The 24262-nt window shown below is 39.9% G+C and overlaps 1 protein-coding gene and 1 long non-coding RNA gene across 2 annotated transcripts in view; one reads left to right on the forward strand and one right to left on the reverse strand.

Annotated features, from left to right (window-relative positions):
* The window catches only part of LOC148184148 (uncharacterized), a 74437-nt gene that overhangs the window by 36698 nt on the left and 13477 nt on the right, over nt 1-24262 (forward strand). The window contains exons 2-3 of the long non-coding RNA XR_015772669.1: nt 114-225; nt 16354-16431. This is a non-coding gene — a long non-coding RNA (uncharacterized LOC148184148). The remainder of the gene's footprint in view (nt 1-113; nt 226-16353; nt 16432-24262) is intronic.
* The window catches only part of GALNTL6 (polypeptide N-acetylgalactosaminyltransferase like 6), a 423143-nt gene that overhangs the window by 4782 nt on the left and 394099 nt on the right, over nt 1-24262 (reverse strand). Inside the window, exons 9-11 of the mRNA XM_005517623.2 lie at nt 15003-15224; nt 7672-7788; nt 1464-1613 (exon numbers count right to left, since the gene is read on the reverse strand). Coding sequence (XP_005517680.1) covers nt 1464-1613; nt 7672-7788; nt 15003-15224 — 489 coding nt within the window. The remainder of the gene's footprint in view (nt 1-1463; nt 1614-7671; nt 7789-15002; nt 15225-24262) is intronic.

A 24262-nucleotide genomic window follows, 5' to 3' on the forward strand; every position in this document is an offset into this window, starting at 1 on the left:
TGAGAATTTTTATATGAGCCCTGTCAGCCTTCTGGAAATTAAAAATGAAGCTGTGCAGAGAATTCAATAAAACTTACACCATGTATTTTTTCCAAATGTCATTTTTTTTCTAGGTACCTGCTATATTCTGTCCTCATCAAAGGTGATGAGCCTTACAGACGGTAGCTCCAGACCTGCATTTTGTCTTATGAACCAGCTATATTAAGGAACAATGAAATGCTAAAGGTATGAGCACTTTTTGATTTGCAGCTTGGGTAGGCAAAAAGATAAATAGGAAGGGTTTTGAAGCAGAATAGATTATTACAGCATTATAAAGTCAGATAGGCAGCAATACAACCACCACAATTTATATCCTCCAAATATCTTCCCCATATGTTCTAACTTTCTTACAAGTAATACCTCAGCTTCAAGGGGATTACATTTCTGGAAAATCTTATGGTGGACCTTGATTTGCAACATAAATAAGGTAAAAAGGCACAAACTAATAAGTAGGCACTCAGAAAAAAGCATCACGTCAAACCTATTTTTAATGGTTCTGAATTAGTTTTCTACTATACATATTTTCAAACTATAGAACAGTATTGAGGTTTATCTGGCAAAGACCAATTCCTGGTACTTTAGCCTCAGCTTCAATAAGGTGAAGGGCAAGGCATAATGGTCAACAAAGACTGAGGCATGTATGAGAGAAATCCTCAGCGCTTCAGAGAAATCCTTATCCTGAATGGAACACAGAGCTTATTAGTGAAATCTTTAATCAAGGCAACTTGCTTATAAACTGTTAAAAAACCCTAACAACAACGACAACAAATCAGTAGCATTACCAGGACTTTTTACCATAACTGAAGCTCTGACAGTCTCTCACTTGACTTCCTGTTTCCAGTGATTTATAGAAATGGGCTGAAATTCAGCAGATCAAAGTAGTGTCTAAGCTGCTTATCTTTAGTTTATAAACTCCCATCTCCTTTGGGCTTACAGCAGTGCTTTTAATATTGGATGGGTTTTTTGTTTTTGTTTTGTTTTAGTTTGGTTCCTTTTGTTTGTTTATTTATTTTGGTCTTTTAAGGGAGATTTTTCTGCCGCTTATAATCTTTAAAATGTAGTAAAGTACATTTAACTCATGAACAGCGTGTCTTGCTGCTGTCACATTGGATGAAAATATTTCCAACAGTGCCTCTGTTAAAATGACACAAGCATCTTGAAGTGCCAGAATGGTAAAACACCTTTCAGGGAACAGATCCAATACAGACACCCTCTGAGCTGGATCGGATCCATTTTCATTTAAATTTGACCTAAATATCTGAATGCTCAAAGGGAACATATTCTAGAGAGATTACCACAAAATTAAATTGGAATAGGATATGGTGGATTTTGAAACACAATTTCTTTGATGTGAAAGCACAAGCCTGTGCTAAACTAGACTCAAGATGGTCTGAACCTCCAAGATGCCCCACAGTGACTCTGACCTTCCTATAGCTCCAGTGCTGGTTTCCCTTCATCCCGTGACAGTCATACAGTGTGACAGGGCTGCTGTGTGAGATGGCATCGAAGCAGAACTTCCTGGTGTGTAGTGGCTCCCCAGGGCGGATGTCTTCTCTCCAACCAAAGGTGAAGAGCTGGGAAAACAATCAGACAGTACAATGATATACTATTAATGAAAAACATTTAAAATAACACGCAAAACTTAATGCAGAATACCCTTTCTGCACATCCCAGATGCTGGTTGAACAAGGTCCTGCCTTGTGTATGATTCAGTGATGCCAACAGCCTTAACTAAAGTGCATTAATAGCCATGTGGAATGTACCCCAGGAAGGCACAATCCTGATGTCAGGGAAGGATAAAGTCTCTAGTGACACAGTACTGCATAGACAAGAGGGGACATGCTGTATTAAAGCCATTAGTTACCCCAGTTAAAGCAGCACCTGTATGCACTAGTGTTTCAGCTACCTAGGAGTCAGAAAGCTGCCAGCAGTGATGTTCCTTTAGCTCTTATTTGGGTCTAAAAAAGCTGCCCAGAGAGATCTTCCCATCACAGACTCTTTCCTATGTATAACGAACAGTTTCCTTCTGTTTACAGGGGACACTGTTACCATTGCCTCTCTCAACTGTCTTTTTTCCGCAAACAACACATGCTAAATGATCTTTCTGCTGTGAAACCTGTGAGCTACAGGCAGCTTGTCAAAGACCTTTTTCTCACTGCCTGAGAGGAGTCATGGAGGGTCACAGCTAATAGAGGAATCCTTCTCAATTAGACACCAGCTGTCTGAAATGATGCTGTGACACTGCAGTCTTTCAATCATCAGATGAAGGTGACAGGTCTGACAGCATCAAATTTAAAGAAGTGGAGTGCATTTTCCTTTCCATGGACCAATCCTTGCAGAAAAGAGGTTGAAGGCTGTAAATTATTACCTAGAAGTTCTGTCAAGAGCTGAGAGGTTCTTTTCTTTCTTTTTTTTCTTTTCTTTTTTTTGAGTGAGTGCTATTCTTTTGCTTTCTGCGTGACTTTTGATTTGCCACAGAAAAAAAAAGAAAAAGAAATGTAACACTGAGAAAGTGAAGCTCTCTTTAAATGAGCAAACTTTGCTAGTAGAAACTGTTCAGCTGAAATGGTTCAAGTGGAACTGCAGGCAGGCTTGTTGTCCAGAGAAGCGGCTCCCCATACTGAGTTCAGCTCCCCACACTGAATTGAGACTGTCTCCAACACCTCATTTCAGCTTCCTTTTGGCCCTTATCTAGCACCCTGCTCCTCCACTGTGTACATTCCCTGATAGAATCAGCTATAAATTGAAGCTTAATAAATATCATGTGGATCTGATCTTGAACAATTCTGCAGTGGTTCCCAAGTTTTAACCTTTTCATTGCTATAGTTACCTTCTTTCCATGGTCTTCCTAAAAGAAAAACCTCTTAAAAATACTGTATCTTCAGTGCTGTACCATCCTCTGAATACTGCATCTGAAAGGTGTTACTGTCTCTCTTGGCTTAAAGGTCCTAAATATAAGCAAATATCTGAATATTTACCATTTTTTTCCTGTGTCTTATTGTAAGCCCTCGTTCTCTCTGTTAGCTGCTGTTACTCCCTATTTATATCTGCATTAGAGGTTTTCTAGGGAATGTTTTCTTAATCTGTCTCTGTGTCCTGGTTATGTCTTCCATCTCCCAGAGTGCATTTTACATTTATCTGCAGTAAAATGCAGTGGACATCTTTAACCTTATTTTCAAAGCAGTTTCTGCTTTTCAAAAGGTTAAGTCTTTTTTCCACTTTTATTCACATTTCTTTGAAGCATCATCATGGTCTCCCTACAATAACTTATCATTTCACAAGCAAAGACATGAGTAAGATTTGGTACAGGAAAAAACTATACTGCTGTTTCTTCAGGAAAAAAGAAGCCTGAGACAATTTTCCTTTAATGAAAAGCCAACAAAAGCCATTTTCTCCATCTTATCCTTTACCTTTCCACAGACACGTAATAAACCTAGAGTGCAAAGTGATGAATAACAAATACCTAGGGGAATGGTGTGGAACAGTGCTTCTGTGATATTCTCACTCTCATTGCCACTATTGCAGAGAGAGATCCTATTTCAGGACCATCCTCATCTTTCCCAGTGGGTGGCTTGCCAAATTTCTCATTCTGTGCATGAGTGGTGAGCTGAGGGACCAATTCTTGCTGCTCTCTGGACCTTGGCCTGAGAACTACTACCCCACTGAATGCATCGGTACACCTGAAAGAGCTCAAGCCAGCCTTTAAACCAGATCATACTGATCCAGACTTTGCTCTTTCCACTCCTCTGTGGTTTCTGAAGACTGCCAGGGCTGTGTCCTGTTTGCAAGTCAAGACATAGTAACAGTAGGGGGGTTTTATTCCCTTCCACTGAAAACCAGGATCTGTGTAACACTAGATCTCAATGTTTAGACTAGCTTAGATTCTTTTTCCTCCTTTATCTTCCAGTTTTTAAAAAACTGTTTTATCTTCTTTATCTGTTTTATTTTTAAATCAACAAGTTTGTCTTCTCCCTAGTGATATTATTATAGAATCAACTTTATTAGGGACAGGAAGTCAGTTTTAGGACTAAGAGAGAGAAGAGAGAAGAGGAATTAAAAAAACAAAAACAGAAAAAAAAGGTTATACTTCTCCATATAACCAATTAGTATTAAGATCTTGCAATTACAGACACAACATGAAGGTGTACAGTATATCCAGTCTCATAATTCTAAACTTTCTTCTTTTAAACAGCAATTTTCCTCTAGTTAACACTGAATCTGGCAAACATAAAAATTATCTCTCTACTGCATAATGTCCAACAATGCTACATGTTATCAGCTGGAGCCCAGAGTACATAATGCTCTGCTTTGCCACCACTTGTCACTTTGGATTTTATTGTTCCTTTGTTAGGAACAAACTATGTCAGATTTTACAAGAAATGGCTGAGCCTTTTTGTACTTCATTCATTCTGACTACTTCTTGATTTGAAACAAGGCTGCACAAAATTCCCAGACACATTATTAACAAACAGCAGGCTGATTCTTCACCTGTAACACATAGGGTTGCTGTTCACTGTTTCCTGCTGGACCCAAGAAACACTCTGTCCTGGCTCAGTGGACGTTCATTCTCCTCCTTCACCTTTTCTCATACCAGAATCTGTAAAACACAGCCTCATCCTCTGCATTTGCAATCAAGCAATCCCTCAAGCCCTCATGCTTTGCCTTTTCATGTAGCCGAGCCCTGTCATGCAGTAACTGGGAAATACAGCTTTCCAGCTTCATTTATAATTGGCACAGGGCCTTGAAGAATGATTGCCTGATAGAGCCATTGGCCTGGGACTGTCTATAGGACAAAGGCCCTTTTGATGCCATTAATGCTTTCCAGCCTGGCAACGTTGCTCAATTACTCGCTGTCTGGCTGGGGTCCGTCAGCTGGCGCTGTGCTTTGACTGTGCCATTACACTTGAGGGGACAACACGTACCCCCATCCAAAGATGAAATAATACATTTCACAGCTGGGCTCTGGCTTGAGCGATATCTCCAAGTAGAGAAGAAAGAGCTAGGCACTGGCTGAGCCATGTTAGAGATGGTGCCTGTTCACCCATTCCCTGGCAAGGCTGGGGAACTTGATAAAAGATAGCTGCTATTTTCCTTTGCTGTTGGTTATCTGTCCAGCATAGCCTCAGTTTCTCCTGAAGCCAAAAGCTAGCTTTGGGAAGACAGAGATGGAAGGATGCAGTGCTATTACATATCCTCTGTCCCTTTTCTTCCCCTCTGGTTCTTAATTTTGGGAATGCTTCCAGAAACCACAGCAACACATCCTCACTTCTTACCCATCTCCTGTTTACCAGAAAGCCTGCAATCGCCCCACAAAGCTTTTGACTGCTGCTTGCCCAGCGGGGCTCGCACAGCCCTGAGGTGGAAGGTCGTCTTCCTCTCCTGGGGTCTGCTAAAGGGCTGTGCCCCTCGCACGGTGGCTGGGACTGTCAGCTTTTAATTCCTGCCCTGGTAACATGACATGAATCAAGTGGCACAAAGAATCATCTCTGCCTGGCACTGATGCCTGTCGGACTGGTCACATTAACCTTCTATAGCTTGCCACTGAACTCTCTAAATTTATACCAGACGTTACAAGTTCAGCTCAGCATCAATCCATGCTATTCAAAATATGATAACAGAATACCTGATACCTTCATTAATACTGCCAGTTTCTACTAGTGTATGCAGAACTCATGGAGGCAACAAATTCCGTGAGATATAAAGAAGGAAGAAGAGTTACGTGTGGCTGGCCCGGGGTTTGACGCCCCACAGACGAGCGTGACAACAGCGCAGGGCTGGCTCTGAGGGGCTCTGGCCGTGAGGGGCTTTTGTCCCCCGAAGGGCTCTGGCCGTGAGGGGCTCTGGTCCCGAGGGGCTGTGGCCGTGAGGGGCTGTGGCCGTGAGGGGCTGTGGCCATGAGCAGGGCCGGCCCTGAGGGCGCTCCCCGGGCTGGCGGCAGGCCCCGAGGGCGGCCGGCCGGTGCCGCGGCGGGCCCATTCCGCTGGGCCGCGCTGCCCCCTGCCGCCCGCCGCGCCGCACCGCAGCCGCAGGGATGAGGGAGGTGCTCCCGGGAAGTTCGCCACGCTCTCCGGCAATGCGAGAGTATGCGCTCCTCCCCAGCAGCCCGGCGGAGACGATTCGTGTTGTCTCCCTGGGGCACGCGTCGAGCACCGAAGTGCTTGAGGCTTCCCAGCTCTGGTTCTGGGATCTGAGGAGCTGGCTGGTTGAACTCCCTTCATGTTAGCTTCACCTACTGATTCCAATGAAGTCACTTTGTGTCATTAGCACAGAGTAAGACCTTTAGATCCAGACTGATCCCAAACGTTGCAGCACCCTGGAGTAAGCTGAAATATGAATTCCTCCCTTCTCCCTTGGTACCATTTCCCCTTTGTTCCAGCTTTTACTTTTTCAAAGGATATTTCAAGCTGCCCATTTCTCTGCTAACATTTTTTTCTTCTCTCACCTTTTCGTCAAACTTTTTTTCCCTCCTTTATTGTACCTGCCAGCCTCAGCATTCCCCCCGTCCCTTCTTGAGGAGGGTTTGGAGCTCTGCAGATTTTAAAGCCAGAGAATGCTATGATGGGTCTAGTCTGGACCATAGAACTTCCTTCAGTTAACTGCTTGAATTACTGTATGCCATAAACAGAATTATGTTTATCTAGTCTTGGCACCCTATCCCCATGCAGTATCTTTGGTAGCTGTCCAAAGACATCTTTCAGCAACTTCCTTTTTTGCCATGTTGGCACTTACCTAAATTGAGATAATCCTTCAGAACTTCTCAGTTTCATGCACTTGCAGCTCTCCTGCATTTCTCGGTATCCTCAGAGTATGTTTTTTTGACTTCAGCACTTCAAATACCCCTCAGGACTCCTCTCTCCTGAGTTTTTAAGTTTTTACTAAGTGTCATGTGTGACTGCCAGGTCAATTCTTCTCCTCAGCATTAAGAATCTTTTACTAATCTGGGACCTTTTCCTGTGAAAAACTCGCTCCCTAAATTTGCTAATAAATGGCTGAGTTGTACTTTTCATCTGGATTCTCCTTGCTCACACTGGCAAGACCCACAGCCTGTAAGTCATCATCCTTTTCCTATGGCACTCACAATGAGTAAAAATAAGAGTTCTTTTCCTCCCAATGCCTGAGAACTAATAGTTTTCTACCTAACCAACCTAAATAAAAGCTTTTTTTGAGTCTTTATGATTCCTTGTCTTTTGGAATGCTTTTTTGCTTGCTTTTACCCATTTATCTCACTTATGCTTCATATTTGTTTAAAATATAACTGCTTATTGAGATAAAAATAAAAATAGACAATGTCTGGAGCTTTAAAAGGCCTGGTACTATAGTTAAAATATTTTCAGGTAACTCAACCAAAATCAAAATATTTTCATGACACAGGAGGGGAGAATGGGGCCTCAAAAAGCTCTCTGGGCATTGCAATTCCTTTTGGAAATGAAGACAGCGCAGGTAGCTGTTGGAATTTCTGAGGTTATGTTAAGGAGTACTTTGTAAAAGCCATTAAGGTCAGTAATAATTAAAAAATTATTTTTACACTCTGTTTTACCTTAAGAAAAAGATAAGCCCTCAGAAAATGTTTAAAAACTGGGAAAGAGAAGCAACAATGTTACCCTGGTTTTTGTCTTTCCACCATTAAAATACCTGTTCATGTGACCATGTTCTTTCTGAGCCGTCCTTCACACAGATGTCCAGCCTCAGCTCAGTCCCCGTGGCTCCGTGTTTGCTGTCCACACAGAGGTTGGCTGCCACGTTTCGAATCTGCAAAACCAAGCAGCAACATTTCACATTAAACTGGGCTGCAGAACTGAGCTTTCAATGTAAGGGGGTTGGAGTTTAGCTCTTAAGGACTTGAGACTGACCATCAGTTATGTAAAACTGGCAAGAATTACTTTTAACAGGGTAGAGAGCCATGTCCTGGTATGAACTACTCTTTTTAGGAGCAGCTTCAGAAGAAGCAAAGCTTGAAATATTCTGCTTAACAATGAAAAGTAGGTCTTATGAAATATCTTCATGCAAAAAAACTAAGAGAAAAAGAGTCTGAGAAGTTCAAAACTTGTCTGTCTGCTTTTTCCATCCTGTGAGAGCAAGAGAGATCAACAGTATTAGAAGGAACTGATTTCTCTACGAGTCTCTCCCAGGCATGGGAGCAGTCAGTATGCATTCAAAATTCAGGCATGCCCTGTTCCAATCCATGCTCTTTCTTTGACACAATAACACCATTGTAAATAAGGTCACACATTACTCCCTGAAGTGCATAAAATTAAAAAGTACTTAACAAATCTGCACTGAAACTTAGGCTTTTAAAAAGTACTTAATAAATCTGTACTGAAACCTATGCTTACCCATGGAGGTTCTTCCTGCATGCCTGCTGCAAACATTGCAGTGTAAATTGTTCTTAAAAGGAAAATCTTGTTCTTGAGGCTGAAGCAATTGAGTAATAATTAATCTGTGACTATCAATTATACCAGTTATGTACTACTGCTGCCATGTAAATTTTCTTTGAAACTTTGGGTTGAAAAGTAGATTTTTGAACAGCCACCAAAATGAGCAAAATCCTAATGGATTCTAAAATCCATGCACATTTCTCCTTGAGTACCTTAGCTGGGCTAGTTAAAAATCCTTTAGACACCCCCATAACAAAAAGGATTTCTTCAAAAAACTTACCCTCTGAATGAGGTAAATAGAAACTGAGTAATCAAAGTGCATGGAAACATGCACAAATTATAAATGTATACTATATAGAAAGCATTTTTTGACATTCTGGATGCTACTTTGATCCTTTTTAAAAGAAAGCTAGATGCTGAATGGAGAAACAATTGAGTAGCCATTTGTGCTTTTTCCTGAAAAATACTTTAGAAGTTACTGATGTTGCCATAATATGCTGGACAAATGTACACATTGCCACTGCATACCTCACACACATCCTAAGGATGGAAAACTTCTCAGCATTGCACAAAACATTGCAAGGAAGGGAAATCCTTGGGCATGCAAGACACATGCCAGAGATATTCTGCTCTTTTTCTGATTCTGGAGGTGTGGAATCGAGTCCATTAACCATAATCAAGAAAGATTTACACAGATGGGAAAGCAACAGGTAGTGAGAAAATGTAAAAACTGTCACTCTCAGGAAAGGCTTCAGGAGGTACATTTTCTTAGCTTAGAAATTTGTAGACTGGGAAAAAGATGGGGAAGCATCAGTTTGAACAACTACCTCCAGAACCTTTGCTCCTTCACCAGAGCTCAGAGAAGCATTAAAAAAAAAAAAATTGGCTCAGCCCAGTCCTAGGATATGTTTTTCTTTTTTCAATACAGTAAAAGTTGCTAAAGATAAGGTAAAACACTAGCTGTTCATACACACAACCAGATACAGAAATCCAGCACTGGGCAGCCCCACAGTAAAAAAAGATGAAAGGTAATTAGTTCTCAGCAACCTTCATTTTCAACCAGCAAAAGAGGCAGGAAATAATAACGAAGGGAATAGAATTTAATGTCATATTTTTAAAGTTTCATGTGAAATACCTTCTCCAAGTATAATTTTTTTTGAGAATGTTCAATAATTTCTCAATGCACTTATATTTCTATTGTATAGATAAAGATTTCTGGTCTAATAGAAAATTAAATGATACATCAGTTCAGTTCTTACAGCATGCAAGTTAATTAAAATGGAACTGCTAACAATTGCCATTAATAATTGGGGATATTTATGTGATTCAGAATTGTGAAATGACAGTGAATACACTCCACATCCAATTATGCTTATTGCATTAAAAGGCTTTCATAATTTTGTCTTGATGGCATTGCTCCATCCTAGTCTCTGTCATTTGGACTGTGCAGAAAATGTGTTCAGTCCATTTCTGGAAAAGGCTTAAGCTGAAGCTACAGTTAGTTCTTTCACTGCTGGAATCTGTTTCACGTTCTTTATTTCCTCCCCTCTTCCCTCTGCTCCTGAAAGGTTTGCTTGAGTTAGCTTTTCCTGTGTTTTTTTGCAGCTTACATGTTAGCTCAACCTTTTTTCGTTTCATCCTTTCAGCTGCAGAGGGGTCATGGTTAGTTTTTTTGTTTTCTTTTTGTAATAAGGCATTTCAGTTAAGTCTGTGCTTTTGTTCTCTAGCGCTTCTGTGTGGCCTTGGCAGTTGCTAGAAACTGAACTGAGCCATCATGCCAGAGCCAGAGCCACGGGGAACATTCTGCCAAGCATCAGCACCACACAGCCTGCAAATCCCCTAATATGCTTCCATGGACAAAGGAAGGAAAGCAGAAACACAGGGGTTTTTTGGTTTTTTTTTCTCATTTATACAGGAATATGCTTTTGAACTGCTTTGTCTTCAGTCACACAGCACAATGGATTTAGGATTTTTGATGTTATGAGTTACAACTGAAAAAACAAATAGCTAGTGATCCTAACATGTTTCCAACATTCCTATTTATGCAACTGTAAGACCAGGGATGAACAGGAGGCAGAATTTATCGGCCATACATGTAGGGACATACAAAACATTTTTGCTCAGCCTTAAATGACATTATTTGTACACACAGATAAGCATACAGGAAAATCACACTTCCAAGGACTTTGATGTATGGACTGACAAGGATGGTCAGTGGTGATATTAAAGGCTGTTTCAGAATTAAACAAATTCTGACAGAAGCACAGGACACTATCTGTAAGTCATTATTTATACTTAGTTCTTGAAATGCCATCCTAACTCACTCTGGGCACAGTAGTCCTTACAGAGAGCAGATGAGATGTAGAAGCATAGAGAATACAGCTTCCTAGAGCCCAGCAGTTATATTGACCAATATTCTTTGATGGTTCTAAAACTCTACAACTTTTCCCAGGCAAATGAGTTCCTGCAAGACTTGCTGTTGAGGTAGTAGCTGATGTCCTGGCTCCTGCAGCCTTGCCCCTCCTGCACTGGAGCCAGGCTGTCACTTCAGCCTTCATGGAGCCAGGCTGTCACTTCAGCCTTCATGGAGCCAGGCTGTCACTTCAGCCTTCATGGAGCCAGGCTGTCACTTCAGCCTTCATGGAGCCAGGGAGGGGTGAGGTGGAGCGGGACAGCCAAGCTCCCAGGGGTTCTGGGAGCTGCCCTGCATGCTCATCATGACATGAAACTGTCTCTGCCAAAAGCAGAAAGAGGGAAAGTGTAGCAATCTAAAGACAACTGTAGGTTCAACATGGTCATCTGTGAACAATGACTGTGGAGATGGTGTTAGGACAATCCCTAGGGATACAGCAACAACAGAAGCACCTTGTGCAATCAGTTTGTAGAATACTCTCCCTACATCTGATTTAATGTCTTAAATATGAAAATGGCCTTAACTCTTAGAAGAAATTAGCAATATTCATTTATGTTACTTTTTTTTTTTGTTTGAGCAGCACTTAGAGACACTTTTAGTACACTGCTTACATTCTCAGATAACCCTAGGGCCATCAATGTCTATGGATCGAATATGGAAAAATGAGCCACTTCTCCTGTCAACTGATACACAGTAATTTTAGAAGTATTTATCCTTTGTGTGAGCTATAAAAAAGAAAAAGTCAAAGGTAAAGAAGTCAAGCACTGCCAAGAACCTCACTGAAGAAACACTTATTCAGTGTGACATAGATCCTGATAAAAGAATTTGAACAGTCCAGCTGTGCAGCACTCGGTCTGTGCAGGGTGGGGTTATATCCCTTTTGTACCACAGATGTATGACACTTGCTGGGCTCAGATTGACTCATTAAGGGTATGAGGATGACACGTTTTAAAAAAAGGAAAATAACCAAAAGAGAAGTTAGTGAGTTCTTAGGCTTTCATCTTTTTTCAAATGTGCCACTTGACTTTATGTGCGACATTTTCATGTCAGTGCTGTAAAACAGTTCTGTAAAATCCATAAGTGTGGGGCTGAGAAAGGAGTATTCTCGGGTTCTACAGCATAGCACTGCTGCAGCGACTGAGACACTTTCTCATTAAATTATTGAAGTTCATGTAACAGCAAGTGAAACCAAGATTAAATTTTGACTTTTGACTAAGTAAAACAACTTTTTTTGCACCACCTTGACTGTAGAATTAGTGAAATCTAAAATAAATGACAATGTCTGATATTATATGATTTATTTACTGTAAAATGTGTTTTCAAAGATATTGGAAACTGTGATACCTGCACAATATATTCATGCTGGATCACAGATTGTAGATTCATGAGTACTTCCTAAGAAAACACCTCGTGTCCAATTCACACCTATTGTTTTAGGTAGTAGGACTTCAAATACACATTACAAATAAATTATTCTGTCTTAGAAAGAGCATGTCTTAGAAAGAGCACCTCGTGTCCAATTCACACCTATTGTTTTAGGTAGTAGGACTTCAAATACACATTACAAATAAATTATTCTGTCTTAGAAAGAGCATGGGATGGGTATTACTGCTTTCATCTGGTACCAGACTTCCCAGTATATTCAAAAGAATAAGGAAAAAACCTAATTGAAAACTTTCCTCTTTTCCATGGTGGAAAAGAGTACAGTTACCTCACTCAAACACAGAACTGACAGTCTTACTAACCTTAATCTGTCTGGATTTGCTGTTACAATGCTCTACGGCACATATTTCAGATGTTACAAGGCAGAACAGATTATCAAGGGTATGTACACCTTGCCAGCTACAAGGACAAAAGGCACATACACACATAAGAGATAAGGCCATGACAAGTGTAGTAAAAAACATTGCTTTGTGTTTTCCAAATGTCCTTCTTTTCTATCATAAACACATTTTTTCAAGAAATATAAGAGTCAGATTTTAAATAAATGTGTTTTCAAAAAAAGAGGAGCTGAGCAGAGTCTGTTTATGAGATGTCTGCTTTCACACCACATGCTTTTCCTAGATAGATATCAAAATACTAGAGCCAAACTTGTCTGCGTACTTCATTGTTTACTTTCTCAGACTAGCATAAGCAAGCAGATGTAAAGTATTTCCAAATGGAAGCAAAGAGGGTACTAAATGACAGTCACTGTTGGCACAGACTTTTGGTGTGTATAATCAGCAAGGTTTCTAGAGCTGCATGATTCTTACAAAGCAGTAACATTACTGTCTGCTTCCCTCTTTCAGTTTCTCACAGCCACTGACCTTCAAGGTTTTTCAAGATCCTCACAAGTGCCAACAAATTAATTAGAACTGCACAGGAATGTGACAGTCTCAGAAAAAAACAAGAGAAGTAGGGCTGAAAATTCTCTTCCTGTTATTTTAGAGAAAGTATGTTTTAGACAAAAAAGAAAATCTTTGGTCTTCACATCCTTCCTAAGAACTTAGTAAATGCTTTTAAGGCACAGATTTCACACTACTGATATGATTTTGCTTTATAAAAAAGTTAAAAAATACTTGGGTTTATGCAGAGATTATATTAATATTGCTGTGAAAAGAATGAATCACAAGCTCCTCCTCTTAGACCCTTTTGACTGAGCTAAGGATTGTCCAGCTGGCCAGAGAAATTACACATCTCCTGATCCCAGTCCTCCAGGGACACCCATATATTAATGTGAAAGATGAAGGTGAAGGAAGAAAGGTGAAGGTGAAGGAAGATCACAGTAGAAATCACAGCAATCTGATCCAGCCTGACGTCTACTGATAAATTCCATACCTCTCAGTACACATTAATCTCATAAAGCTTGGGTATCAGGACCAAAAAGAAGAAACTTAAACAACAAAGGAATTAATTACTGCCAAGCAGTAGCAAACAGTAAGACATATATATTGGAGTTTTTTTGAACGTCTGTAACTGATAGCCTATAAAGAAAAATTAAGGACTGCTAGTACCAGAGAAAGTTATTTTAAAAAGCTCACTATGAGGTAATTTGCCTTTCTATAAAGAAATTACGGAGAATAGTAGAGGTACCTATGTCTAGAAGCCTATGGTTCACTCTTGACGACTGGGAATATACAGACTTGTGTCTGATCTTACTAAATGTCTTGGTCAAAGTTTCAACGTAAGTTAATTTTCTTATAGCCCCAAGAACATCTCCCAAAAAATCAGAGAAGGCTAGAACTCACAGTACAGATATGACTATGGTTTTTTAAAAAATAGCACAATACACTGGAAGAGTGAAGCCTTCTTTATATATCTTAATGAACTGAGAGGAAAAAGCCCTCTGCTTGTGACCTCTCCATGGCGTGAAGCTGCTGCAGCTCTTGGGGCAAAAGGCCACAGCAATTTTTCAGTGCAAGTAAGGAAGTAATTTCCTCTCCCAGCACTCTGTATGTTCTCATTTCTTCTGCACAAAAACTGTCAAAGCAAGGCTTGCTACAGCTCTGTTCTTCAGAAAGGTATGACTGCAGAACATTTTTGATCACAGGTCGAAATTTGCAGCTGGCTGTTTGCTCAGTCCCTGCTCTGGAATTGATGCTCAGATATTGGCTTCTCTTTTGTGGTCCCTCTCTTCCCTCATCCATCAATGAACATATTGTATTTGTCTGCTACTGGTATTCAGTGATGACAGCACCTACAGCATGTAGTGAACAGCTGAGCAAAATCAGTCGTTTTCAAAGGAAAGTATCCAGGCCTTGCTTGTCACATTTCACACGTGAGCAAACCTAACTCCATGTCCACACAATTGTCCTTGTAAGGACAGAAGGATATATGCCAGTAGATATACAAAAAACCCAAAGCAGTGGCTTCAGACCTTTTTACTAAGGTGATTTTCTGAATCTAAAATCTTCTGTGACATGCAGTAATGAGTGCTACATACTTTTTTCCTCACTCCTGTCCTCATTTGGCATACATCATATGCCCTGTACACACAAAGTTTTAATGAGTTACAAAACCAACAGTTACAGTTCTTAGACATGAGTTTCTCATTTTAATGGATAGTTCAGGGATTGTTTCAACCACTGTGAACTTCCTTAATAACACTACTTACCATCAGGTTTACTCTGATTTAATAATTTTAATTTCCCACAATCTAAAATGTTAGATTCATTTAAATTTGATCTATTCCTTACCTCCCCCCAGGCAGCAGGTGGAGGCTCAACAGGAGGGTAATATTTGGGGACATCCCAAGCCACTGCAGCCATGAACCACTTGAAATCTTTACACTTAAGGTGCTTGCGCAGCTCCTTCTGGGCAGAGATGTCACCAGTTGAGAGATGTCTGTACTCAGGCCGTCGCTGGTAAATGTACTCTGCAAACTCATCCATCCACGTCTCAGCCACTCGCTTCAGGTTCTGGGTGGCACACAAAGGGTAAACATTAATTTCTTCATGTTTTGAGTAAATGATATTCATAACAGGGAAGATTTTGAACAAAACAAAAGAAGAAATCAGCATTGCATACAGTTTTTCTGCTTAGCTGGTCGCATTTCTCAGTCTTAAAACCTGGAAAAGTTCCAGTAACTGTACGCTATCTTCATTACAGTGTTGAGTAAACACTACAGAGTATTAAGTACCCTGCTTTCCTGCTGGCTCTGTGAGAGACAGTCTTCTGTCTGTTGAACGTCTTATTTTCCTTCTTTCCATTCTTTATGCATATTCTTCATATGGGTTTTTGATTAATGATGGATATTAAAGAGAAATTTCCTTTCAGCTGCTTACATTGGTCCCTGTTTTTTCCTTGTTAGTTCAGACCTGCTAATGTGGAAGAATGGTCCAAATTCTTCTTTCTGATGTATTTCACTTTGCATTTGAAAGGCATCTGAATTTCAGTCTGTCATGATACTGCTTAGTCACCAAGAAATTCCTACCTAAATTTTGGGGTCAGGTCTTACAAGTGAATGTTTGGGGGCAAGCAAAGAGGAGTTGATCTGAAGAAAAAGACCTCCTGGGATAGGAGCCACAACAACCTGTGGCTTTCTGCACTCACTCGTCCTGTGAACATATCTAAGACTATTTATGTTCCATGAAACCCAGTTCTGGCTGTGTTTCACAAAGTCTATTTTTGTTGGCATTTTATAGGGAACAGAATTACCTGTTTTGCTGCATAAGAATTTATTAAAATTATAATTAATTAAATTAGCCGCCTCAAAATATAAAATAAAACAAATATCATTGCAAAGAAAAATTCTGGGTAGACTTAAGAGATATATTTTATTGTTGTTTACCATGGAGAAGGGGGCATTTTTTTTCCGTATTTTTGTTCTTAAAATTCCTCCTGCAACTCCATGCACAAAAATTTATATGCAGATCTTGTAGTGGAGTTTGGGCTTGGTCTAGTCTGTATTGCCATGGCTCCCAATAACCTTTTATCCCACCAACAAAGCAACATCTCTCTGGATAACATTGAGACACTAGGGTGGGTGTTCTTATTGCTTTGTTTGTAAAAACAAGACAATCAAGTTTTATAATATTCTTTTTGTAGAACACTAACTGCAAAATGCTGAGATTCACTCTGTAATAAGCTGGAGGACAACATACATCTGATTATCATCAACATAAGGTAATGTTTCTTCTCAGAACATTCTCTGCATCTAAGTAAGCCGGATTCATACTCTGCCTTCAAGATTCACTGGAAAATTCTCCTCCTGAATTTTATTAATCCACATAAACTAAATGTCTCTGATCTAATAAGGCTTATCTGAATACAAAGACAGCAAGACACAGAACAAAGAAAGTAGTTTTAGCTGACACTGCAAGATAACTTTCTATGTGCTTTCTCTCTGTGAAGCAAATATGTTAAACCTGCAGGGATAAAACAGTGTAGGAATTCACAACACTTATATCCTTATTCAAAAAATGGCTTGTGCCCCACATAAGTTTGGCTTGTGTTGTAATTTCATGAAGACCTAAATAACGTTATCAGAAATTAGAATTCAAGAACAGAAACTGGGTAGGACAAAGAAAACCACAAAAAAATCAAGAACATCATCTAAATTATAATCTCACCTTTCTGGCAGAAAACCTGTAACGCAGAAATTTTCTGACAAGTGAAAATGCTATGTGATGAGATTTTGTACATGAGGCAAAAAAAAAATTATTAGAAGCATTAAGAAAAAAGCCAAAATAATGAAAGTATATGTGATTTGTAGCATATCTTTCACTGCAATGCTGCATAACTCATTTGCTACGATGCAAATGCAATTTAGGACTGTTCTATAATATGGTTTTTTGCAATCACTTCATCTACCAGACTATTTTCATATCTAAAAACCATACTATAAAAAAAGCCATACAGTAAAAATAAAAAAAAATTCTCTTAGGAAAGAAAAATTCAAGTTAAGTCTTGCACCACCTCACCAGTATTAAGAGTAGTCTCTGACTTTTTTCTTTAGTTACTTGGCTGCACTAAAAGGACTGCATTCTGCTTTAGATGATTGTTACTGATAAAACATGAGTCCAACAAAAATCTCGATATTACACCTGGTCACTAACTCAAAATTCTTATTCAACAGTCAAGAACTTTTTGTTTTCCAATAACACCTTTATAAGTATTTAGGTTTCATGTGCGTTTGTGTGTAAACCCATCAAACACTGTATTAAAAAAAAAAAGTCTGTTCTTTCCACTATTCCCCAAGTATCAGGCAGGACACTTTGGACAAATCTATTAAAAACTTTGCTTCCCTGCTCTTCCAAGACCACTCTTTCCATCATATGCTAAAAATCACCTGTAATGAACTTGTATATTATCCTTACTATGTTTATGAATTGATATTAGAAGCCAAACCCTTATGAGGCAGCTCTTTGAATTTCAATAAGTTTGTTTTAAAAATGCAAACTCCTGATTTGCTAGCTCTAAATCTCCAGGCTACTTATGATCATGACCAAAAGGAACACTGTGTTCTGGAGTGGTGAGAAGCTGTTTCTGAGGCAAGCACTCAGCATCTAAACAATTTAGTTTTAAAGAGGTTTGTTGATCTCAGTTAGCCTGGGTTAGCATTTCTTATCCTTATTACCACTATGCAAGCTCAGAAATCACCATACTTCCTTTTACCAGAAATGTGTCCAGACTAGTAGTAAAACTCCCCATACTTGAATTGAATGCAGTCAGGAAGAGCTGCTGTACTGAAAGCTGGATTGGTGCAACATTGCACAGGAAAGGGAAACATAATTTACATTCTTATTTAGAATGCGCTAACCCAGCATGTTCCTGGAGCAAAAACACGGGCTGTCCAAGGTGACATGGGTGAACTTGTAAGCTGAAAATCCTCATTCTGTGGCTGTCTAGCAGCATGATGAATTGCAGAGAACCTCTTAGGATCGTAACTCTTCTCTGCAAATTATGGCAGGGAGCTGGAGCACAACCAAAATGAGAGCCCTCATATCTAAGCACTATAGGCCTACCAATCAAATGACTTAGTGCAAGGTAAGGATGTGATTTTGAGTCCAAGTCTTCCAGAGCTGCCATTCCCATAATCTGTGTGGATTTCTGACATAGCAGATATAGGAAAGACAATTGTCACTTCCTCCTTGCTTGACCCTTAGGTGAGGCTAGATACAATCTGAGCATGTCATATAAGCCCCACGAGTGGGAATGGTCTTGAATAGCTACCCGATCTTGACAGAGTCTAGCTGTAAACCAGGCTTTAAGCAATTTGACTTTGATATGATTTTACTCTGTGTACACTGCCACAGAACTTGCATGTCAAAGAACTTTAAGAGCCTACTAGATTAGGTTGTGTTTTGTGAACATCTTACAGCATCATTTAAGCACTCATTTAATTTTCATCATGATGAGACAGTTAAATTTCACAGTGGAACTAATTTTCAAATAATTTAGAGTCAACAGGAATTAGATTTGAATCTTCTTGATTTCTATCTCCTGTTACTATTTATGTAATTTTCTACAGAAAACTCCTTTAAATGCCCGTTTCTCAAATGGCATCAAATATCACTATAGGAAGAACCAGTTTTGGTATATCTTTGTGGTAGATCACTCTTGCTTGGATTCAATCTGAAAATCTCATGTAAATGCATGTGGAAAGAAAAAAATGAAAAACAGAATCATAGAATCATTTAGATTCAAACTGACCTCAAAGATCATTGATTTCAACTGTTAACCCAGCACTGCCAAGTCCACCACTAAACCATGTCCCTAAGTGCCACATCTGCATGTCTTTTAAATACCTCCAGGGACGGTGACTCAACCACTTCCCCGGGCAGCCTGTTCCAATGCTTGACAACATGTTTCTACAGCTGAAAATGGCGTAGCTTAGCTTGGTTGACAAATTCATTGCAAGGCTACAGATGTCCAGATTGGTTACTCTTCATAGGAAAAAAAAAGGAAAAAAAAAAATTAAATAAAAACAATTAAATGAAGATCAAGTAATTATTAATTATTTACATGAATTGACACACAAAATAAAGAAGTCATAAGGATTCTAAGTGGACATCTGAGGAGTTTCTCAGGACCTATCCAAGAAGAGCAATGACAATTTGTTCTCTCTTTTGTCATTTTCAGTGAAAAGTTTCTGCATGAGAATAAGTCAGTCCCAGTGGTATTTCAGTAGATGCATATTTCTATATGTTAGGTTGTAGCAGCAGTCACAAAAAACCTGTGAGATGAATACAACAGTGACAGCAACCACACTGAATCATCAGCTGTCATCAGTTGCTCATTTATGCATTCGTGATATAATTTTAATCACTGTTACAATTTTACTCTTTGGTAAATTCTTTACCACTAGGCTTACATTTAGACAAGTTTTATTTAAGTTTATATGAACTCACTGATTTTACTTTGTAGTTTTACCCAATAATAGTCTACAAGACAGTAAATTACAATGTCACTGATACATGGATGTCATGGTTTAACCTCAGCTGACAAGTAAGCACCGCACAGCCACATACTCAGTCCCCCTTAAAGGGGTGGGAGAGAGAATCCACAGAATGGAAGTGAGAGAACTCAAGAGTTGAGGTATAGATAATTTAACAGGGAAAGTAAAAACTGTGCACACAAGCAAAGCAATTCAACACTTCCCATGGGCAGGCAGGTGTTCAGCCATCTCCAGGAAAGGAGGGCTCCATCACGCCTAATGGTGACTTGAGAGGACAAACACCATCACTCTAAATGCCATCCCTTCCTCCTTCTTCCTCAGATTTATATACTGAGCCTGACATATGGTCTGGAATATCCCTGTGGTCAGTTGGGATCAGCTGTTCTGGCTGCGTCTCTTGCCAGCTCCTCCCCCTGATTGCTGGGGGATGGTGTGAGGAGCAGAAAAGGCCTTGACCCAGTGCAAGCCCTGCTCAGCAATAAGGAAAACATCTCTACATTGATAAGAGTTTCCAGCACTAATCCAAAACACAGCCCCATACTAACTATTCTCAAGAAAATTATCTTGATCCCAGCCAAAGCCAGCACAGCAGACTTCAATAAAAGAGTTTAAATCAACTTGACTGGAGAGAGACAAACGAGGACTTCTGCACTTGAAATATGAAAATTTTTCATGGGCCATTTTGTTCAGTGACTAAAGCAGATACATCTCTGTGATTGAATGACTGTCCTTTTTTTAAGTGTGCAAGATCACCTGTCATTTTCAAGAGACTTGATATTACTCAGTGAGAAGAACGCTGACACTAGCCATGAGAATGGAACAGCAGGGTGAGACAGGGACATGTCAAAGCACAGGTCTATAAATATTAGCTTCAAGCAAAGTTTAACTGGATTAGGCCCTAATATGAGAGGGGCAGTTCCTCATTTTGTCACAGTGGCTGGTGTGCTGGCTTGAGATGACAGCTCTAATAAGAGAGCTCCTGAGCTATACTGCAAGCCAGCACACCTCCATTCTCTAGATGCATCTTTTTAAATTAACATTTTGGATGTAGCAGTTGGACTAATACAACAATTAAATTCCTGTTCTTAGTTTCTCCAGATGTTCTAAAGATTTTTATCAAGTGTCACTAAAGGAGCACAATGGTTCTATTTGTTTCATTTCACCTGCATAACCTGTATTTTCTTCTTTTGTGTCTATCTCACTGCATGAAAATGACCCTGATCTCAATCAATAGACTTTACTTTTGTCAATATTAAACTACTACTGGAACATTTGAAACCTGTAATGAGATCCTATTGTCCTGCATTTAATCGGAACATTTTCCAGGAAGCTAGATGTTACCAGCTGGTATTTGTCACATAAGCCAGGACATCAAAATCACTTTCAATTACACTAATCAAATATGAATCTCCACAGCATGTCTGAGGCCCGACTGTATTTTGGTTGTGAAATGCAAGAGGGAATATTACTGTTTACTTGCCAAGAATAACACAACAATCTTGGCAACAACTGACATATTTATCTCTTCTTACTAGTAAAATTCTAGTGGGATTATTTTTACCTCACCTCTATCATTTTACTAATTTAAATTTTTCTATTTTTATTTTGTGAAGCACAGTATTGTTGCTACTTCAAAATGAGTGTTCTGTTTACTTCTAAAAGCAGCTGCATTTAATTTGGCTGGAAATAATATAATACACAGTTTGTTTTATACAAAATGTATTTAAAAAGTGTGTTGGGATCTACCCAGTCAAGACAACTCTATGTTCCTCTGGAATATGGGTAGCATAATGTTACAATGAATCATCACAGAGAAAAGAACAAAGTATGACTGGAGAAACTCATCCAATAAGTATGGATTAATATGCCAGAAGCAGCAGGGTACAAAACTCCAGAGAGCTTACAAGGAGAAAAACAATACCCTCAGTTTTGTGCAAAGGTCCTTCCATCAGTGTCAGAACACATTTACAATTTCTGTGTATTTCTACAGCAGAAAAACAATAAAACATTTCCTGGACAATAACCACAGTCTAGTGATGTTCAGGTTTCAATACTTTACCCTGCCCACATCAGTTAATCCTCAGTGGAGGGTTTCATACCTTTCCCCTTCTTCCCTAACTCCCTTTTAATTTACACAGTGCTACTGTTTGTCAATATTTCCCCTTCTTGGGTATCTTATTTTGGTTCTTTACACATAACTAGGTTTAAAACTTAACTAGGCTTCATATCAGAAATATTTATGTAAAAAACCCCAAGAATGAGCAAAACCCAACCAAATAAAGAGATGTCTGCAGGCATAAAAGAAATGCATCTGCATGGAAGACAGCATTCTAACTAGGTGACAAAGCTGGTGTGGTATATAAATAAATCTACGAGTTAGCACAGCTGGCAGAGAGGCAAGAGCCTATTTATTTTCAGCCAGTTGTCTGCAAATACCTAGAACTGAAATTCTACAGACGTCATCTGAAAACAAAAAGGATTTCATTCTCTCTATAAAAGTCTGCATTGCCACCAGGTACACAAAAATAATAATTTAAGATCCATGCATTGGATCTTGCTCACATGAGGCCAACCTACAAAATTTGGGGGCAGGGATGTTTCTGGTCATAGTGAGGATGCTGCCTGCCCCCAGCTCTGTGGCTGTGAGGAAGCCGTGGAACACAGAATGACATTACAGGAACATCTCCATAAATTTGCTGGCTGCTGCCATGCTTGCATGCAGACAAATCCCTTATCCCTGCAGCTGAGCCCGGAAGAATTCCGGGGTTTGACTCCAAACAGATTTATTTAGCCTTGTAACTTCAGTTCCAGTGCTAGCCTGTGGAGTAAATCCTGACAAGTGGCTACCACCACTTTGATGTAGTCCAAGAATATCTAGTCCAAGAATATCTAGTTCTCCATCTTCTTTGTGATTTTTTTTGACAGCTAAGCTGTCTATCCATTGCAGTCATTAATTTAAAGCAAAACTTCTATTCAGATTGAAGAAAACATAAAAAAAACCCCACAAAAATTAATTTGCCTTTTTTCAAGATTAGAAGATCAAGGAATCACAAAATGGGTAATACTGGCAGGGACCACGGTGGGTCATCTGGTCCAGTCTCCCTGTTCATCCCAGAGCACATGGCACAGGATTGTGTCCAGATGGTTCTTGAACATGTCCAGTGGGGGAGACTCCACAACCTCCCTGGACAGTCTGTTCTGGTGCTCATTCAAACGGTAAAGACGTTCTTCCTCAAGTTCTTTACAAGAAGGTGGAACTTCCTGTGCATCATCTTCTGCCCATTGCCTCTTGTCCTATTGCTTGGCACCACTGAGAAGAGCCTGACTCCATCTTCTTGCCACCCTCCCTTCAGATACTGACAGACATTGGTGAGGTCCCCTCTCAGTTGTCCCTTCTAAAGGCTGAATAGACCCAGCTCCCTCAGCCTTTCCTTGCAAGAGAGATGCTCCAGTTCCTTCATCATCTCTATTGCTATCTCCAGAAGCTCCATGTCTCTCTAGTCCTGAGAAGCCCAGAACTGGACACTGCACTCCATGTGAGGACTCGCCAGGGCTGAGTAGAGGGGCAGGATCACTGCCCTTGACCTGCTGGAATGCCCTTCCTAATGCACCCCAGGATGTCATTGGCCTCTTGGCCACAAGTCACATTCCTGACTCATGGACAGCTTGGTGTCTACCAGAACCCCCAGATCCTTCTCCACAGAGCTGCTTTCCTGCAGATCAGCCCCAGCCTGTCTGGTGCCTGTGGTTATTCCCTCCACAGGTACAGGACCCTTTGCAGTTGCCTTTGTTGAATTTCAGCTGGTTCCTCTCTGCCCACCTCTCCAACCTGCCAAGGTCCCTCTGAAGGGCTACAGAGCCCTCTGGGCTATTGACCACTCCTCCCAGCTTTGTGTCATCAGTGAACCTGCTGAGGAGACCTCTGCCTCTTCATTCAAGTAATTCTGAATGAATGAATAGCTTAAATAATACTGGGCCCAGTGACAGGCATCCAACCAGACCCTGTGCCACTGATTACAGCCCTCTGGGATCTGCCATGCTTTCTCAAAGAGTCAGCCCTCTATCCACCTCACTGTCCATCCATCTGACCAATTCTCCTTGAGTTTGCCTATGAGGATATTGTGTGAGACCATGCCAAAAGCCTTATCAAAGTCAAGCATAATAATTTAAATATTTTCTTTGGTAAGTACTATGTTTGAGATCTTAGTTTAATTAATTTTAATGATGAATTTATAAATCTCTTAATGAAAATATTACAATGGAACATAACAGCTGTATTGTGTAATAATGATAGTTATCATATATTATAGCAGTGCTGTTCTAAGAAGGTGATTCTTGCTTGATTCCTAAATAATGTGCCTATTCTAAGCTGATGTTGCACCTGCTTACTGTGGTTGGTTGCTGAAACATGACTGACTTTTGGCTACGGTTTTTATGCTACGTAGGTGATGACAAAAGTGCCAGCAGTGCTTCCTGAACAGAATGCCACATCTATCCATTCACATCCCGGTCATGAGAAAATGTAGCCATCACCTAACTGATTGTCCTGATTCTTTA

Source organism: Pseudopodoces humilis, chromosome 6 (genome assembly GCF_049639895.1).
Source record: "Pseudopodoces humilis isolate 2021_Gansu_Grassland_sample_001 chromosome 6, ASM4963989v1, whole genome shotgun sequence".
NCBI classification, from domain to species: Eukaryota; Metazoa; Chordata; class Aves; order Passeriformes; family Paridae; genus Pseudopodoces; species Pseudopodoces humilis.